This window comes from Sinohyriopsis cumingii, chromosome 2 (genome assembly GCF_028554795.1).
Source record: "Sinohyriopsis cumingii isolate HCF-2022 chromosome 2, ASM2855479v2, whole genome shotgun sequence".
NCBI classification, from domain to species: Eukaryota; Metazoa; Mollusca; class Bivalvia; order Unionida; family Unionidae; genus Sinohyriopsis; species Sinohyriopsis cumingii.
The window spans coordinates 140,980,728-141,002,333 of record NC_142962.1 but is presented as its reverse complement, the minus strand read 5'-3'; the positions used below and the strand labels follow the sequence as shown (position 1 = coordinate 141,002,333).

The 21,606-nt window shown below is 36.5% G+C and overlaps 1 protein-coding gene across 2 annotated transcripts in view; it reads left to right on the top strand.

The window, feature by feature from the left end:
* The window catches only part of LOC149805954 (protein zer-1 homolog), a 68,169-nt gene that overhangs the window by 31,698 nt on the left and 14,865 nt on the right, over positions 1 to 21,606 (top strand). For both annotated transcript variants that reach the window (XM_089950739.1, XM_089950740.1), the window contains exons 11-13: positions 3,664 to 3,796; positions 15,989 to 16,059; positions 17,774 to 17,827. In XM_089950739.1, the coding sequence (XP_089806865.1) occupies positions 3,664 to 3,796; positions 15,989 to 16,059; positions 17,774 to 17,827 (258 nt within the window). The remainder of the gene's footprint in view (positions 1 to 3,663; positions 3,797 to 15,988; positions 16,060 to 17,773; positions 17,828 to 21,606) is intronic.

Below are 21,606 nucleotides of genomic sequence, written 5' to 3'. Positions count from 1 at the left end.
ATGCCCTTGGAAAGTCTGCAAATCCTGTATACATACAAATAATTCTTTCATTTTGCTTATTAGTCATCCAATCGCCTACAATTACCACTACAACAATGAAATATCCAGGATATAATTTAGGGTTGTGCAAATTTACATTACAAAACAGATGGCAATAATGCTTTTGGTTTCTATGTCAATATAAAATGTTTCAGCATCAGCATCAAGTTGAAGCCAACTAGTTGCAACATCAAAACTTTGAAGCTTTTGTTCCTGTAGAAATAGTCATGTAAAATTATGTAACCTCAACGCTTTTTGTGTTTTCAATTTGTCTTGTCTGTGTTTTGTATTTGCCTTTGAAAGAGACTCATTTAGAGTCAAAAGCACTTAGGTTAGTTAGAAACTAGTTTTGCACTGTTTGTCATCAATTTATTGCATTTATCTTTATCAATCCCTGACACATGCAATCCCATGCTGGATCCAGTGCACTTGAAAGGACTGTTATTCACCATATGATTTATAGATAGATAGATAGAGAGAGAGAGAGAGAGAGAGAGAGAGAGAGAGAGAGAGAGAATGCATTCATGAAAATTGGTGATGGATGCATCTTAATGACTCATCACAAATATAGGTCACTTTGACCTTTATTTCATGCTTCACTAACTTTACTTAAATTTTGTTAAGTTTATTTCTCAAGCTCTGTTTCATGATATCATCATCAAACTATATGGTTGTATGCAGGGCTGAAACGGTTAATAAATTCCTTAGCCTGTAGTACATTGACCAAACCAATACCATTTAATCGCAGTTAGGTAGGTAGGTTGTTTCAAAGTATGTCAGCACATTACTGAGTACATAGGACCAATTAAAAGTTCTAATTTAAAATTTAAAATGATTAAAAATTCAAATGTAAAGATAAAATATTAAAGAAAAAATATTCTGTTAGAAAAATGGTCAAGATCTCATTAATCTGAATTTATTTGCTATATGATAATGTTTCAGTAGCTAATGGAGACTAGTGAAGGTAGAGGTGAGCTATGTAATCATTTTTTACACTCTAGATTGCGATGTTCAGAACTCTGATTTGCATACCCCTAAGCATGATATAGATTACTAGTAAGATATAAAGAAGCCTATTGGTTTTGGTTCACTGTGGTTTATTGAAGAAAAATTGTTGGAGTATGCATCAGCCTTTTGGGACCCATCTACCAAAACAAATTTTGCCAAACTCAAAGTACTAGAGTGAAGGACAGCATGGTTTACTATTAGTGATTATCAATGAAGTAGCACCATACTCCAATATTTGGGATGGGACTTGTTTCAAGCCTGACAATAACAAGCAAAAGCTGTTATGATGTATTGGATTGCACACCAGCTAGTTGACATTCCAGCATACCTCTACTAGCCATCTTACACTAGAGGACATTATGCAGATTTCTCGTCCCCTACACGAGAGTCAAACCATACAAAGACTACTTCTTTCCATCAGGAATCCGTCTGTGGAACGCCTTACTGGCCACCCTAGTCAATGCCAATTCCATCGATGCTTTCAGAGCAGGGGTTGGCATGGGGATCGCTTAGTTTCAGACCAGGGATGTTTTTAACCTGTTTTTAGCTGCACTTGGACCTCCCACCACATGAACATAGTTAACATCATGTCTGACTATGTTCCAGAGGAACCCAGCACATTATTGGAATAAGAAGGTTTCCATGACAAATTTGAATTCTGCTTCATATTTCTGATTTAACCTTTTTAGGTGGGTTGGCCCATATGATGCAGAAAGATGTGTGGGTTTGGAGTCTTAAACAACCTTCACCAGATGCCATTGCAAAAGTGCAAATTGCTATGTTCTGTCAACTCTGCTGAAAATGTCAATTCATTTTGACCTTAGGGATGAAATCCCCACAATCAGTAGAACTAGAAACTAAAGTAATTGCAACTAGAGCAATGAAAGACCTCTGAAGTTGCATGACCACAATGAAATATTAACATTTGGAATGAATTTAGAATATTGTCTGCTTAAGCATAAACCCACCACCCAAAACATGAGGAGTTAGAAATTCTGGCAAATACAACCGCTGACTCCCAAATGATGTGGATGAGATGATACACCTCCAATCTTTTGTCCCAAAGGACTTCAGATTCAGTCTTCACCTGGACCTTGTTCGGCATAAAATTTCAGAGTTTTAGTTTAAAGTTGAAATACTTGTTTTGAAGTTTGATGGACTATGCATGCCATAATCAATATTCTTTACATGTTTTTCTGCAGTTAATTATAGTTCTTGAAAATTATAGTTCTTGAAAATTTATTTCCTGATGAAATATTTGCATGAATCATGATACAGTAGTCAATGCAGTTATTTGGTCATTTTGTTTTCCCTGTTTAAACGACTGCTCCTGTGGCCTGTTGGTTAGAGCATCTGCCTCAGATGCAGGAGGGTGCGGGTTGGACCCTGGTTGAGTATACCAAAGACTTATAAAAATGGTACTAACAGCTGCCTCAATAGGCACTCAGCATTGAGAGGTTAGTGTTAGGACTGGTTGGTCAGGTGTCAGGATAATGTGACTGGTTGGGACATGATGCTACATGTCTGCGACGTGAAGCCCCAGTGCTTGGCATTGCTATGAACTGCCTTTCTGCAGACATCATAGTGATATGATTGAAAATTTGTTACAGCTATGTAAAAAATCCAAATCACACACACACATGCACACCCCCTGTTTAAACACTTGAAAGTCACAAAACATGTGATAATGGAGATATGAAAGTGTCTCCAATTCTCTCGACTGATTAATTAGAGTCCTGCAGTTTAACGATTTCTATTATTTTAGACCAGTCACTCTGTGTGGCATTGTCACTGCATGCAAGTCCATTAGAGGAACATAATGTTTGGCTTGCCTTTTTGGTTTTATTTGCACCATTTCTGAGCACATGATAAGCTGTTCATGGCAGGGAGTATATTTGGTTGATGAAGAAAATTCCTGGGAAGAACCACCTACCCATGGAAAGCTACTGTTAGAAATCTGAGACCTCTAAATGATGAGTTTTGATTTGAGAGTGAAGGAATAACAGTCAGGATCATTGAAGTCTAATAAATAAAATTAGTTTTTGTACGATTACTTGATTTTGTATTATTCTACTAAACACACTCACCAAAGTTAACAGAAGTGTTACCCTTGATGGTAGTTGGAAGACTGATTGTCTTAGTTTAAATGTGTTTGTCACAGCAACCAAGCAATAAGTGGCATGTGTTTCATGTACCATTTACTATTCTTGCTTATGTCTTGTACATGTAATGAGATAAAAGCTATATCAGTATTGTTAGAGCAAGAATAATGTATGTATTATTGTTTAATGGCACATCCAGATAATAATAGTAGCTACATAGTACATGTTAAAGGTAAAGCTGAAAAATATAAATAAGAGGAATTGCACAAAAACTTCAGCTTAAGGAAGTTGACAAATAGCAATAATATTATATTATTTGAGAGTGCCCCCCCCCCCACGAAAACATACATGTACAGGTGAACTAGTACAGTTTTAATTTGGGGGATTCGGAGGATTTTGTCTTTTTTGAGTTGCAGAAGATCTGTAATATGATGTAAGACAACATACAGTATTTTCTTTTTATTAGTTTAGCTATATGTCTTGCACATTTTAGAATAAAGTTCATTATTTTCAGAGATTGCTGAAGATCATGTCTAAAATGACAGATTGCCTGGATATGGAGGGTGTAATAGATGATGATGTGTTCCGATCTGAGCAAGTGTACTCATTTCTGAAGGTGGCATGGAGCATTTTGTGGAGTCTGACAGGTACACATCAGCTTGCAATACAATTGAGTCATAATATATCGTATGGGCTGATGGTTGGTAAAACAGAATAATAGTTGCAGACTGAAAGGAATAAGCCAGAGTGATGCTGTTTTTGAACTACCGTGTAATCTTGCTTATAAGACAGTTCCAACTACAAACTGTACAGACCCAGATCTGCTGGTGCATAATGTGCTAGTAGATCTGGATCTGTTCATTTTGTAGGGAGTAGTAATTAGTAGAACAAAAAACATAGACTCTGATCTGCAAGTGCATTATGCAATGGCAGATCAGTATCTTTGTTGTTTGACTTATAAGTGAGTATATATGGTAGTGATAAATCTAGAAATACCCCCATAAACAAAACTAAATTTGGGGGGAGTACAGATTTTGGCTTGGAGGGGTTGCAGACTATATCTGCATTTTGACTTGGTGTCCATTCTATTTTACCAAGTTTTTGCATTAACAAACTTTATGGTGTTAATCTAAGTAATAACAAGATGTAGTTACAATGGTCTTTCATGTCGGTTTTGTTTTAAGGTGAGGCAACTCAAATTTAAATGTTTAAACTGATTAGTTGTCTTCCTTGGATATTTTCCCCCCTTTCTGTATAGTAGCAGATGCTTTTGAAATGAAGTCACCATACAAATCCTGCATTATTTCCAGTGTTAATATAAACATTCTAGTGATGTATAAAGGAAAGAAACTGTAGAAAAATGCCATTGAGGTATTTACCATGGTCTGTTTCCAACAGTAACACAAGGCTATGAACAATATTTCAGGAGTTGTGTTCTTTCATCTGATCTTATGTAAGTTAGATTACTTCAGTTCACCAAGCCTCAATATTCTCAGTACCTTGGGTGTACCAGTTTGTTCCAATCTTCCATTCTCAAAATCAAAAGTGTTCCAGACCTCCAGCTTGTTCAATCAAAAGTGTTCCAAACTTACACCCTGTCTAATCAAAAGAGGGTTTAAGGAATCTATTCCCAAGCAAAGATAAATTAAATGTTGTGTATACTTATATTCTGCAACCTATGCACACATGTAAAAACAAGAAATAACAACAACAAAAAGGAAGTAAATAGATGTTGCTACTATTAAAAAGAAAAATAGGAAGTATTAAACGTTTTTTCTTGCTGATGTATATTGCTCATAATAGTATTGATTCCATGTGTCTCAAACATTGGTAGAACATTACTGTATGCCCAGAGTTTGTACCCTGATATACCAGAATTCTATGTGTCTCAAACATTTGTAGAACAATACTGTATGTCCAGAGTTTCTACCCTGATATATGAGGATTCCATGTGTCTCAAACATTTGTAGAACATTACTGTATGTCCAGAGTTTCTACCCTGATATATGAGGATTCCATGTGTCTTAAACATTGGTAGAACATTTCTGTATGCCCAGAGTTTCTACCCTGATATACCAGGATTCTGTGTGTCTTAAACATTGGTAGAATATTACTGTATGCCTAGAGTTTCTACCATGATATACAAGGATTCCGTGTGTCTCAAACATTTGTAGAACATTACTGTATGTCCAGAGTTTACCAGGATTCCATGTGTCTCAAACACTGGTAAAACATTACTGTATGCCCAGAGTTTCTACCCTGATATACGAGGATTCCATGTTTCTCAAACATTTGTAGAACATTACTGTATGCCCAGAGTTTCTACCCTGATATATGAGGATTCCATGTGTCTCAAACATTGGTAGAGCATTTCTGTATGCCAAGAGTTTCTACCCTGATATACCAGGATTCTGTGTGTCTTAAACATTGGTAGAACATTACTGTATGCCCAGAGTTTCTACCCTGATATATGAGGATTCCATGTGTCTCAAACATTGGTAGAACATTTCTGTATGCCCAGAGTTTCTACCCCGATATACCAGGATTCTGTGTGTCTTAAACATTGGTAGAATATTACTGTATGCCTAGAGTTTCTACCCTGATATACAAAGATTCTATGTGTCTCAAACATTTGTAGAACATTACTGTATGCCCAGAGTTTCTACCCTGATATACCAGGATTCCATGTGTCTCAAACACTGGTAAAACATTACTGTATGCCCAGAGTTTCTACCCTGATATACCAGGATTCCATGTGTCTCAAACATTTGTAGAATATTACTGTATGCCCAGAGTTTCTACGCTGATATACCAGGATTCCATGCATCTCAAACATTAGCAGAAAATTACTGTATGCCCAGAGTTTCTACCCTGATATACCAGGAATCCATGTGTTTTAAGCATTGGTAGAACATTACTGTATGCCCAGAGTTTCTACCCTGATATACCAGGAATCCATGTGTCTTACGAATTGGTAGAACATTACTGTATGCCCAGAGTTTCTACCCTGATATACAAGGAATCCACTTGTCTCAAACATTGGTAGAATATTACTGCATGCCCAGAGTTTCTACCCTGATATACCAGGATTTTGTGTGTCTCAAACATTGGTAGAACATTACTGTATGCCTAGAGTTTATATCCTGGTATACCAGGATTCCATGTGTCTCAAACATTGGTAAAACAATACTGTTTGCCCTGAGACTGTACCTTGACATACCAGGATTTGGTGTTTCATCGACATTAAATTCTGTGTGAATGTAGGTATCATTTTTATGGCAGCTAAGCTGGTGTTTTCATGAAAATTAAAATACTGTTTGAAAGTAGGTATCATCAGTATTAAAATTCTGTGCCAAAGTGGGTATCTTGTTTGTTGCAGTCATGGTGGTATTTTCATTGCATGTAAAATGCTGTGCAAAAGTGGGTTTCACTTTTATAGCAGGGGCGATGGAATTTTCGAAAACTTTAAAATTCTGTGTGAAAGTACATATCACTTTCACAACAGTGGTGATTGAGTTTTTGTCAACATAAATTCTGTGCCAAAGTACATATCACTTTTACAGCTGGAAAGGTGTTGTTGTCAACATAAAATTCTATGTTCAGTTTTGTGTTTAAGTTTCTCCTTCAGATACATTCCCCAATTACATTATGCTAGGAATATTAGCCTGCTACCTCGTGAACCCAGCCCTACTAAAAGACGAAGATTGTATTTTCCTGTCTATCTCATATAGACAAAGGGCAAAAACTCTTGCCTATTACCTCACCTTACCACTGAAAGATGTCCCTAGATTTAGCTTTGCTGCTGTACTGATAACATCATACATTTTACCTACAACAATCCAAGTATTTTAGTGTTTGTATTAGACTATCTTGCTTTCATTTGGGATTTATTGTGTGGAACAATCATGCTCCTGCAGGTTATATACATTATTTTAAAATTTGTGTACAACTGTCATTTGGGATTTATTGTGTGGGACAATCATGCTTCTACAGGTTGTATACATTATTTTACAATTTCTGCCAAACTTGAGTGACTTTGTCGCCTTTATGGACTTCATCTTTTTAAGACCACATTACACAACACTGTTGTTGACCTCATGTTGTCATTTATCAGTTGGTGTGACACTGACTATTTTTGCTTGCTCTGTTAGTAACTGAGTTGGTTTTAGTAAGTTACTAACACGCTGCATTGCTAATTTATGTTTTGTTTCCTCTTCTTGTGTCGTTTCAGTAGAAATATCAAATAAATACATTTAATGCATATGTTCAAAGCCTACTATAGAAAGCCTCAAATGCAACACTGTTTACTCCATTAATAATGGGGAATATAAATTATCAAGTTAGTAATATGATGATTTACTAATTTAAGCTTTGTTTTCTTTTTTTGTGTTGTTTCAGCAGAAATGTCAACTAATTGCTATAAGTGCAATTTAGAGCATGGAAGTCTACCGTGACTCTTGTTTTGCATATATCATCTATGACATGCAACATGTGTAATGCGTGGTAAGAGGAGGTCTGGGCTACAGTATTAGCTGGTTAGTAATATGATGAATTGCTAAGATATGCTTTGTTTTTTTCTCTTCTTGTGTTGTTTCAAGCAAAATGTCTACTAAGTGTGTTAAATGCAAGTTCAAAAAGCAATAGTCCATAAGGCATCAAAAGGAAGGAAAGACAGAATAAGTTGAGGAAGATAATCTAAAGTTCGAAACTGGTGATTCTGACTCATTGGGAAAGTGTTTCCCAATTTTAGGCAGCTCATTGGGCATAAGGTCCCTTGCATGTTCAAGCATGGCCTTTGGGCCTGTATATTTGGTTGCATTGGTTTTGTACCAGAACCATTTAATGCAATTCATTATACCACTGCACTGTTACTGGCTGTTCAGCCTTCACTGACCATCCAGTCCTCACCAGTTGTCCAGCCATCACAGGCCATCCAGCCAACAGAGATTTATGGGAGGAAGAATTGAAGAAGTTCAGTGGGAGGCAGCTTAAGAACTGCCCCTTGCCATTATGAATGACAAGATGAGGCCAATCATTGACTTGAGTCACCTCAACCAATTCATTGCACCACTGAAATTCAAGATGGAGATGGCAAGATCAGTCCGCCTCTCTGTCCGAAGGGATGAATATACTGTTAGTCTCAATCTGACCAGCATATTTTAATGTCGTCCCTATTTACCCCATGTCACGGAAATTTCTTCATTTTGTTTTCCTGACACGATTTATAGTTCAGAGTCCTACTCTTTGGCCTCAACATCAGCCATTGTTTTTTTTTATACCAAGGTTAAAGATTGCCTCGTCACTCTGTTCCTGTCAACTTATTTACAATAAAGTTAGTGTACCTGGACAACACCTTTCAGAAGCATATGGTAAGTTCTATTCTACCCAAGGGCAGAAACAATCCTCTCTCGCTTTTTTAATCATCTGTTTTTTTTTTTAGTGAACTGGAAAAAGTCAAACCTCATCCACCCTGGCATTTTGTCTATCGGGGTATGAAGTTTACCTGAATCTGGTATGTCTTCCTCATGTTCGCGTAATCAGGATAATTGAACTTGCCATCTGTTTCCAACAGGACTTGAATTTCAGTGAGAGTTCTTGCAACTCCTTGGATTATTCAGTGTGTTAGCAAACTTGATCCCGCTTGGGTGTCTTTCTGTGCACCCTTTACAGATGATGTTGCTAGCACAATGGCACCCATTTTCAAGTCCCCTGATGATATGATTATTCCTGTGTTGGCTGACCATGGGGATCCTGCTGAAGATGCTCCAAATAATGGTAAATACTGTTGCCAGTATGAATGGTAGGGATGCCCACCTGTTGCTGGACTTCACTATCATCAGCAGAACATGGAAGCCAGGGCAGTGGCCTATACACATCAGCCTTCTAGAAATGAAGGCAGTCCTCAATGCCTTTCACTTCTGGAAAAGTCGAATCTCAGGCAGAATGGGCCTCATTATGTCAGACAACTCTGTGGTGGTGACTTATCTCCTCAGTGGGGCACCAAATCACCTCACCTGTGTGTCCTGATTTAGCAGTTTCCACGTTGGTGTGACAATCTCCATATCAGCATACAAATCAGGCACATTCCCTGCAGACTCAGTGTCTTGGCTTATACTTGTTCAAGGAAAGACCAAGCCTTTCACATGGAAAGGTGTCTCCATCATTCGGTCTTCACTTGGATCTGCACACTTTGGGGGGCGTCTGATGGTCGACAATTTTGGAATCAGTAGTTACCTACCTTCATCTCTCCAGTCCCAGACCCAGAAGAATGGGCCATGGATGCACTGTCAGTCAGTTGAGTGGGGTTAAGGCCATTTGCCTAACCACCAAAGTCCTGATACCAAAAATAATCCAGAAGTTACAGGATTAGAAATGCAAGATGATTCTGATTGCCCCTCTCAGATGGGACAAGTCCTGGATCACCAATCTACTTGAACTTGTGATAGATCTGCACAGGAAGATTCCAGCCAACCCGAATTATCTTCAGCAACCATGGTTACAGGTGCTTCTTCCCTGCATGGACCATCTTCTGTACGCTTGACTCATATCACGACAGCCTTGCAAGACGATTTAAAACTTCAATTGTGGAGAGAAACTTAAGTGCAAGAAGACCCTCCACTCTGAAGACTTATAAGGGAAAGTGGCATGTTTTCTGGGACTGGTTCCAGACCAATAACCTCATCCCTCAATCCCTCAACTGGCCAACATTTTTCTCTGGCTTTTCAAGGAGAAACAGTGGGCCCCAATTACTATAAAAGGCTACAGCTCAATGATAATGGACACATTCTAGCATCTTGGTAGATGTGATACTGAGCATGATCAAGACATGTCGGATCCTTTAGCCAGTTTTATTCTCATCGACCAAAATCACTCTATTTTCATAATGGAATCTGTCCTGGGTTTTAACATGGCTCATTTGAAATAAATTTAAGTCTCTAGCCCACACTTCACTAAAGTTACTATCATACAGTTCATGCTTCCTGATAGCTTTAGCTTCTGCATGCAGGGTAAACAAGTTGCATGCCTTTTCTTTTAACCTGATTGGATGGTTCTCTGGTTCTCTTGGCACAGTGAAATGTTTTAGCCAGAAATAGGTTACTGTCCATCAGTATCAAACAGTCATCATTCACTTGCTATCTTCCATAAACAGGTTGAGAGCAGAGGCCATGCAAGGTTCTGTTGTACACTCAAGCACTACTGAAATGCACAGAGACAAGTGGTGACACATGCAAATGCCTCTTCCATATGGTGAAGATTATAGCTCATGAGATTTGAGCCATTTCTACAAAACTCATGTTTGAACTGAACATTTTGATCTGAGATATAATAGAAGCTGTTGGCTGCATGCAGAGTCAACCATCTCAAGTTTTTATTTCAGAGATTTAACCTTCTCAAGTTTTTATCTCAGAGATTTAGCTTTGTAGAGCCAAAACTTTAACCTGGTTAGGTCTGGTTGTGGCGGCCCAGAGGGCCACCACACCCAATTAAAACAATCAACACAGCCTATCAGATTCACTGGATTCACCAGTGAAATATTGTAGGTTAGAAGGTTTCAGTATTTGTTTTCTTAACCGTATATAAGGGTCACTGGTCATGTGACTCTAGGCTGTGTTGCTAATGTAATTAGGAGAATGAGTTGTTGTTTGCATGGGGAATCCAGCCATCATTCCCTAGAAAGATACCCAAGGTAGAGGTCGATTTTCAGCATTCACTCCTCCTGTTATCTATTTTCCTAACATAATGTTATTGGCTGTGTTGCTTATCTAATTAGGAGAATGGGTTGTTGTTTGCATTGTGAATCCAGTTATCATTTCCCTACTCGAGGTAGAGGTCGGATGCTCAGTATTCACTCCTTCTATTACCTATTCACCTAACATAATATGATTGGGAAACATATTTGAAGGAGAAAGCAAATTTTTCAGTAATTGATGTTTCCCTGAGAACACACCACTCTCTCAATAACTTGCACCCTGATAACTCATGAACCCACTTATAACTCTGGGTCAGGCATGGATCCCAATTTTTAAACCAGAAAATACCCCAAAATTGATCCCTATTTGTTGAATTTGAAGAAAATCTCAATCAAAATTATAAAGGAAACTTTTTAATATTGCTCGTTTTGTCGTCAAAAATGATTGATATAACCTGGAAATTTTAATCAACCTTATGAAATGTCAACTTTTAATAAGAAGTCATATAATTTGTTAGATATTCTTTCCAAACAACATTCTTAGTACACCATAATTAATGATATTCAAGGAAATTTTGATGTCACTTACACCTAGTGGATGCAGTACTTTAATACATAAATACCAATTAAATATTTTTTTATCATGCAAAATTTGTGTTCTGGTTCTATCTTTTAGTTCCTTTTTAGTGTATTCATCATATATGCAGTGCATCATCTTGTAATGAAATGTAAACTGTATCAATCTACCTTAACAGCTTGGCCCTGTGTCTGCGAGTGTTTCTCTGAGAACCTAATTAAGTATGGACCATGTTTTGATATCTGTCTAGCAGCAGCATTTGTTGCATTGTTGCACGGAATTAAAAGATGGCCTCCTTTGTATTATCACATTAATTATGTCTTTTTAATTTAAAAAAATGAGCTGGAATAAAAAAAAGTTAAAAGTCATACAAATCCTACATGCTTAAGAACCTGGGGCCCAAGTGATATGTCAGGTGAATAATTTTAGTTGATCAATTGAACACTGTTAAAAATGTAATGTGCACTTAATCTAAACTACCTTAAATTAACCTACTTAGTCATAACTCCAATCAAAGATAGCAAGGCAACCAAGCTTTGTTTCACAGATATGGTCAATTGTGGGGATAACTAATTTCATAGAATTTCTGAATTTTCTCTTAGAGATATCCTCAAGGTTGATAAGAAGTTTCACTATTACTTGCAATGAAATCATGGCATCAATATTTTACTAATTGAGCAATACAAAAATTGAGCTTAGATGCAGACAATTGTCTCGTGAAATAAATGTCGCATGATTTTGATCAAAAATAATCTTGTTTGGTGGTGTACCAACAGTTAGTCTGGTTCCTTGCTTTGGTGACTCCCTGTTTCGAAACCACTGTTATGCACCACTCTGGGAACCATATTAATCAACAAAACAAAAAGCAAATGTTTTAGCTTATTCATGTTGGTTGTTGAAACCAGTTGGAATAATGTTAACAATCTTTCAGATGTTGGACATTTTGAAAAGAAATATTATTTGTACAGAATAATGAACAACTTAATCAGAAGAAAGCGCTTAATTGACAACATGATTATAAAACAAGAATTCAGTCATTAGACAGCCCAGTCTCTACCCCAAAACCTCAACATTGCGGTTTTCTGGATATCTAGCGGATTGTTTTTGGAAGTCTCATGGTAACTCGCACCCTCACTTATATGTGGTCTCTGTTTCTGGACCCTGTCATGCACGAGTTATCGAGGGAGAGGTGTACTTACCCAATCATATTACTTAAAACTCTCCCAACCACTCTGTCATGTGAGCATCCTTGTTAGGATATCACTCAGCTAACAACTAGTGACACCTGGTAATGGCAATGGAAGGTAATGGGCAAGAGTTATTGTCCTTTTTCTGTATGAGATCGATAGAAAAATATGATTTTCATCTTTTAGTTGTATTGGATTGCTGAGGTAGCAGGCTAATGTTCCTAATGTAAAGTGATTGGGTAAGTATTCTTATAGGAACATAATTTTACTGAATAATTTGCTTTTTGCAAGTCAGATACAGTGGTGGTATATTATAGCACTGTAAAAGTGCAGTCAAGACACTGGGAACCCTTGTAGTGGTATATGATAACATTGTAAGTGAGCCACTCATACCACGATACTTATGTAGAATATCGTAGTATATGGGCACAGGTGAGCTTCTGACACCCATGTATTTACATGGTACATCATACCCTTGTATTTACATTGTGTATCATAGTGCTTTAGGGCTCCAGGTGAGCTACTGGCACACTTGTATTTACAAGGTATATCACAGCACTCTAGGGCCCCAGTCAGGATACTGGCACCCTTGTATTTACAAGGTATATCACAGCACTCTAGGGCCCCAGTCAAGATACTGGCACCCTTGTAATAACAAGGTATATCACAGCACTCTAGGGCCCCAGTCAAGATACTGGCACCCTTGTATTTACAGTACATTGAATTATCCTTTCTATCATCTGCGGATGCTTATTTTGGAGACTAAGCTTGGGCTTTGTTATTGACACTTTGATCATACATTATTTGAAATCTATTACAGGATATGCTGCTAAATTGAATATATGTCTATTAATCAGCATGATTAAGAGTGACTAAAAAATCTCCATTAATTGAATATTGGACTCTCCTTGGCACTAAGAAAGTACCACATCTGACACTTGATCAAAGGGTTGTTGGCTGGGGCAAAATTTGGGTGCTGCCTTCACAAGCTTAAGTATTAAGGTCACATATGTACAGGGAATTGATGACTATAATTGACACTAAGGAGGTATCGGTTCATCCTTATCAAAGGATTGTCAGCAGTGAAAACAAAGTGAGTGCTACCATGAAATGCTAAGAGTTTCGCGATGACAGATATCTTAGGAAATATTAATTGGGAATTATATCTTGCATATGAAAAGGCAAATATAAATCAAATAAAAGCTTTTATTATATCAAACAAACGGTGTTTATACAGCATAACACAAAATATAATGCAAATACAGGTTGTTCAGACTTGCACATAAAATGGAAGCAATATACTCAGTAAACACCTGTGGGTAAACAACATTTATTGATACTTCACCTTGTGGTGAGTAATACTTAATTTAATGTTTTCCAATTTTTAAAATTGAAATAAGTGTAGATACAAGTGTCGTGTAATGCATACTCCAATGATATGAATAATACAGTACATACCATGAAACACTGGGGGCCATTGTAGTTGTATGTCATAGCACTGTAGGAATATGGACAAGACACTGGGAACTCTTGTGGTGGTTTAACATTTCTAGGTGGGAATAGTGGCATGGAAACATAAAAGTAATGGAATTAGAGTGTTATGTATGTACTGCAGACATCTAGAGTTACCAATATTACCTCTAGATTCATCAAATATTTTGTTTGTCATAATGATACAAATGATAATACTATTCATAATAGGTACATGGTACAGTTCCTAATCTAAGCACTTTACATGATCAAGACAGCAAACGAAACTGAATAAGGTGACATTGCATAGACAAAATGGTTATTATAATAATATAAAAACATGCAATGACAAGATTACAAAAACAAACCCCATGAAATTGTAAAATAAAATTATACTAACAATAATTATGGAAGTAAACATTATTAAGTCTTTAAGTCTGTTTTTGTATTAAAAAAATAAGTAAGTTTTAAGAGCACTCTTGAATGAAATCACAGCATTGAATGAGATCTGTGGTTAATTTGTTCCATGTAGCTTGACTTTGGTATGCAACAGAACATTCATTTAAATCGTGGGAACAATGAGAATGCAAGTGTTGGAAGGGTTGTGTAAGTTTCTAAATTGGATATACACATGGGTGAGGTTAGATATTGGATTAGAGCCAGTCAACAAAATGTAGCATAGTTAACAGATTTTGTGTATGATTCTGGGTCAAATGGGTAGCCAATGATGGTTATCGATTGGGGGCAGGTTATCTCAGTTCTTTGTACTCTAAGGATAATCTGAGCAGCCCTGTTTTGAACTTTTTGAATTTCTGTAATAGATACTAAGATGAACCAGACAGAAGTGAGTCACAGTACTTCAGTCTTGAAAGTACTAAGGAACACACAATTGTTTAATAGCATCAGCAGAAAGAAAATTGTGAATGGAGCTGATGATATGCAGCCTTGCCTAGGTTTATTACATGTTGGTGTAATGAGAGCGTATTGTCACAAGTTAACCCAGGTTTCATACAGGCTGGGTAAATTTAATGTTGGTATGCTGATACTTATTTTTTGAGGTAAAGATGTTAATGAGAAAATCTATGCATGGTGTTCAGGATGGCTTCAGTTTTATCATCATTCATATGCAACTTGTTACATGTCATCCATGACTTCACATTGGAAATGCATCTCTCTGCACCTTGGTTCATTGCCTCAGCTTTAGTTGGGCTGCTAGATTTATATATTTGAGTGTCATTAGCATACAGTTGGTGAGAACTAGATGTCAGTCTATGAGATTTGAGAGTGACTAAGTGTATAGAATGAAGAGAACATGTCCATGAACAATCCTTGTGGAACACAAAAATATGGATCAGCTGGGCTGGAATGACCCCTGCTCTTCATGAATCGCATTTTCAGAAAATAAATGTCAGTTTACAAGAGAATATGCACAATATAACATAGAACTGTAGGTAAGAGACTAGGTGAGACAGTGATGCCCATTTACTTACATAGTACATGTATATTTCATAGCACTGTAGGTGAGACAATGGTGCCCTTTTTTCTTACATGGTACATGTATATAATAGCACTGTAGGTGAGACATTGATACCCTTGTACTTACATAGTACATGTATATATCACAGCACTAGGTGAGACAACATTGACACCCTTGTACTTACATAGTACATGTATATCATAGTACTGTAGAGGTACAGGCAAGACATTGGCCCCCTTGTACTTAAATGGTATATGTACATTTGATAGCTCTGTAGGTGTGCAGGTGAGATAATGGTACACTTGTACTTACATAGTAAATGTATATCATAGCACTTTAAGGGAGACACCGGTACTCTCAAATTTGTGTGTTACATCATATCATTGTAACCCCAAAAAAGACTGTGAACCCATCTTATTTAGTATCTTATTATTTCAGATGAGATACCTGAAAATAGTGAAAGATTCTGCTCTTGTGGAGGAGTTTTACTTTTCACAAGAACTGTAGAGGTAAGTCTCTTGTGCTGTAGTTTTTGGCATTTTATATGCCTTGCTGAGTTTGCTTAAATAAGATTCCGATGGAAATATTTAAAGAAAAACATGATTTTAAGAATTTGTAAATGCTCTTTTTACCCTTGCCCTGGTTACTTCTGAGAATATTACTTTTGGGTCTGGAAAAGGGTTGGCTCAGTTATCTTTAGTTTTATTTCTGATACTGCAGTATACAAATGGCACCAATTTCTCATCTGTTCCATTTTTGAATTCTTAACTTGGCTTTAAATTAAGACCTCATCCACTTTGTGTCAAAATTTGTGTTGTAATTTGTGTTTATGCAGTTTTATTGTCTCCAAGTGAATATTCAAGAGTGATCTAACTGGCATTTCTACCACATTTTAAAAATATAATTATTGGAACTTGACCATTGTTTAAAACTAGCCAAAAAATCCTGCAAGGCCAGAGGACCAGTAACTTGAAAATGATAATGGTCCTGTCCATAACCATCTGGTCCTACATTTCATTATACAAGAAGACAAAATATAGTCAATGACTTGTTGATAAATATCAGCTCTTAGTAAGGTCATTTATATGATGAAACATGGAACATAAAAAAAAGCAAAATAAGATATTTATATATGTAACATTTATCTAATTTGATTAAACTCAGCATAACTTAGCCTGTACTTACTGAACAGGACAATCATGTTTGCTGTCCAACTGATCCAGATCCATACGTAACTCATCCAGTCTGAATAAGAAGCATGATCTTCATCCAGTGACTTGTCACTGACAACAGTATCATAACCAGACCCATCCTCCAACAAAGATGTGTTCTGGGTATCCACTATGCAGCTGCTAATGATTGTAGATTTACCATTTTGTTTCAGATCTTTACAATGTCTGCAGTAAAGCAGTTTTAGTGATGTCTAGTACTGGGACATCATGCTGCAGACATGTAGTATGATGTCCCATCCAGTCACCTTATCCTGACACCAGGCTGACTAGTCCTAACACTAACCTCTTAATGCTGACCACCAAGCAAGGCACTTGCAAGTACCATTTTAATAAGTCTTTGGTATGTCTCAGCCAGGGTTTGAACCCATGACCTCCTGCATCTAAGGCAGACATTCTAACCATTTAGGCCACTGGAGTGATCCACTTAATTTCTTACACTTCTTTTACTATAATAAAATAATAAATTTGTAGATAAAATTTACTCAGTATCCTAAAAATCCTAATGGCCAGAGGGATTTAGCACTCATTATTTGCTCCCAGTCCCTTATGAAATTGGTTGGCATCAGACCAATGGGCTGGTGGCAGTTTTACAAGCTGAACTAAACTCATTTACTGTTTTTAGCTCCGATCGCAAGAGTCTTCAAATATTGGGTCTGTTTTGTAATCTCTTTGAAGTCAGCAACACATTCATCAATTGTCTCATGCAAGCAGACATATTTTATACATTTTTATGTTTCAAGAGGCCTTCTTGCAGATTTATTGACCTGCTTCAGCTTTTGTGATGTTAATATTTTTTTTTCAGTGTACCGTGTTGACCTCGGATTTCAGCATGTTTTCCACTTAGCAAAACATTTGTTAAAACTTACATGTGGCACTGGGGAATGCACTGACAAGATTTCTAGAAAATATGTACAGATGCTTGCATTTTAACTATATGTATAAATGTGAAGAAATTTGTTTGCAGTTACAGCATTCCTGTTTCTGTTTGTAGAGTCTTCAGCGGCACCCAGACCTTGACCTTGCAAAAAAGATCACAGGAACTTTGGTAAACTTCCTCATCTCTCTCTCATGACTTGCTCACAGACACAGACACACACACAGAGACACACACACACACATTGGCAGTGACAGCTTGTTGCTGTTATTGACATTACATATCAACACACCATATTCATTATCGTAAGTACCAACACTTCACATTAATTCATAGGAGATTTATTTAGCAGAGAATTTAGTTTTCCTATTCTAAGTTACATGTGTATCATTCAGGTTTTGTTGAATACAATTTTTATAATATTTTTGTTAATGACAGTGGCATTTGTGTAGTTTAGGTGAAGTTAGTGATGAATGTAAATATCTCATACATTTTAATAATGTACACAAGGAATTGGTAGCATAGTGTATTTATTTACACTCATGTTCCTTCATTCCTAAAAGTTACTGCAGTACAAATAACAAGAACACTAAACTCTGATGTCAAACTTATTTTTACAATACTTTTTCTTTGTTTAGCTTCACTAGGATCCTATGATTTTCTGTCTTTTTTGTCTGATTAGAAATGGGAGAAAAGAATCTGTTGTATGTGCTGGACTGACATGGGACTAATTCTTGCCCACATCTTCATACCTTTGAGTGGGATTTCCATATCTAACACCAGGACATATTATGGATTCTGTTATTCTTTGTCTTTCCATTTATCATAATTATTACATTAATTACCCCTTATAATTTGCATTATTCAGCAGAAAGAAGTTATGTTGTACTCACATAATACACTGTACAGGGTATTTTTTATAAATAAACATTGAGCAGATAAAATTAACTCCAGACATTCAGTGACTTTAATCAAGCTTAGTTTTGTTTCTTAACATAACTCTGGTAATTATATTGTAATCCATATGCATCAGAATGTTCTCTTTATATACTGTATTTTGGTACAACCCATTCATTATATTCAAGCATTCTGTCCCAGAAATACCACATACCCATGAAAGCAAAGACACAACATTCCCATTAGAGCAAATACACAACATTCCCATTAGAGCAAATATACAGCATGCCTATGAAATCAAACACACAACAAACACAACATGCCCATGAAAGATAATATGCAGTAAACACAAAATACCCACAAAAGCAAATACACGACATACCCACGAAAGCAAATACACAACATACCCATGAAAGCAAATACACAACATACTCATGAAAGTAAATACACAGCATACCATTGAAAGCAAATACTTAAACCGCCCCAGTGGCCTAATGGTTAGAGCATCCGATTTGGATGCAAGAGGTCATGGGTTCAATCCCCAGCCAGGTTATACCAAAGACTTACAAAAATGGTACTAACAGCTGCCTTGCTTGGTGCTCAGCATTAAGAGGTTAGTGTTAGGACTGGTTGGCCTGGTGTCAGGATAATGTGACTGGGTGGGACATCATGCTACATGTCTGCAGCATGATGCCCTAGTGCTAGACATCACTATAAACTGCCACACTGCAGACATTGTAGCAATATGACTGAAATTTTTTAAAAGCTACATTAAAAAATCCAAATCACACACACACACATGCAAATACCTCACATACTCATGAAAGCAAATATACAACATACTCATGAATGCAAATACACAGCAACACAACATACCCATGAAAGCAAATACATAACATACTCATGAAAGCAAATACACATCATGCCCATGAAAGCAATTACACAACATACTCATGAAAGCAAATACACAACATACTCATGAAAGCAAATACACAACATACTCATGAAAGCAAATACACAACATACTCATGAAAGCAAATACACATCATGCCCATGAAAGCAAATGAACAACATACTCATGAAAGCAAATACACAACATACTCATGAAAGCAAATACACAACATACTCATGAAAGCAAATACACATCATGCCCATGAAAGCAAATACACAACATACTCATGAAAGCAAATACACATCATGCCCATGAAAGCAATGCACAACATACTCATGAAAGCAAATACACAACATTCTCATGAAAGCAAATACACAACATACCCATGAAAGCAAATATACAACATACTCATGAAAGCAAATACACAACATACTCATAAAAGCAAATACACAACATACCCATGAAAGCAAATACACAACATACTCATGAAAGCAAATATACAACATACCCATGAAAGCAAATGCACAGCATACTCATGAAAGCAAATATACAACATACCCATGAAAGCAAATACACAACATACTCATGAAAGCAAATATACAACATACCCATGAAAGCAAATGCACAACATACTCATGAAAGCAAATACACAACATTCTCATGAAAGCAAATACACAACATTCTCATGAAAGCAAATACACAACACACTCATAAAAGCAAATATACAACATACCCATAAAAGCAAATGCACAACATACTCATGAAAGCAAATGCACAGAATACACTTGAAAGAAAATACACAATATACCCATGTAAAGGACCTTTTGTCTGTGCCAGCACACAGTTTACTATTCATATATTTAATGACTTCACTAGATTTCAAAGCTTGTTATATCTGTTGAATATACAGCTCTTCCCCATTATAACACATTACTTGGGAGTCGATAAATGCTGACTGCTTTTTGTACCAAATGACAGGATTGTGAGAATGATTGAATGATTGAATATTATATGAATGCTTCAGCGTGTGTTTGGGAATGGGTGGGGGGTATGGCTAAACAAAATGCCATTCCAGCTTATAGTAATAATGTTAGTTTATGCAAATTAGACAGTTTGGGCAGGCATTTGTTCATTTTGTCCAGTAAAAATGTTTTAGAAAGGAATTAAAGATAAAATACTTAGCTTCATGTTGTTTTCTTTTAACCTGTACTACCATATATTTGACAGCTCATATCATATAAGTAATATTAGAAGAATTATTCAACACAGACTTTAAAATGAATTTACTTGCCAATCCTCATTTTTGTACATTGTCATCAAGATCAGTGTGATTAAAATCTAAGTCACTTGCAAACAAAAAATAATGTGAAATTTCAGTTGTAATTCACATTCTGATATTAAGAGTGTTTTTTTTAAAAAAAATAAGAGCTCAAAATCACATATTCTAAATATGTTTTACAATTAATGAATCTCTATATGTAGTAAACATCTGTGAGTAATGATTGTTGGTTAAACTTCCCATCTTTAGTTTAAAGCACCAGTTACATATGCAGATTAGTGACTGAATGATGTCACACCATGTGCAACATACTTTTAAAAATTTTAAAACACAAAATAATGGAAACAACATACTTACATGCATGTTTGTAATCCATTTGAAATCCAGTAATGTTTGAAATAAGCACATTTTGTTCTTGTTATCCTGCAAAGTCTACAAGGTTTCTTGCATCATCAATGCAAGGTCAGTATCCTGGTTTTCTAGCATCTTTTGCAGCCAAGGTTCCAATATCTTAACCCTATCTACACCTTGGTGGATCGAGCAGATATTTCTGAACTTCAGGTGTGTGAATTTCATTGGATGCGGCAACAACCTACCTCATCCAATCAAAATTAAGTTGTTCAAATTTAAACACTGTTCCTACACGATTGAGACAAGAGGAACACACAGCTTGAATAGACTCATAAATATGCCATTTTCCACTGTAGGTCCATGTTTGTACAAATACTTTTCACTCAAATACACCTCTGATGACTTCTCTCTGCTACATAGTCATACTTTCAATGTTTAACTTACAAAGTATCCTTTTGAAGTCAATTGCCTCCACCATTTTTGGCCAATGTACAATGCATCGCTGTTACATGCTATTGGTTAGTTGGCATT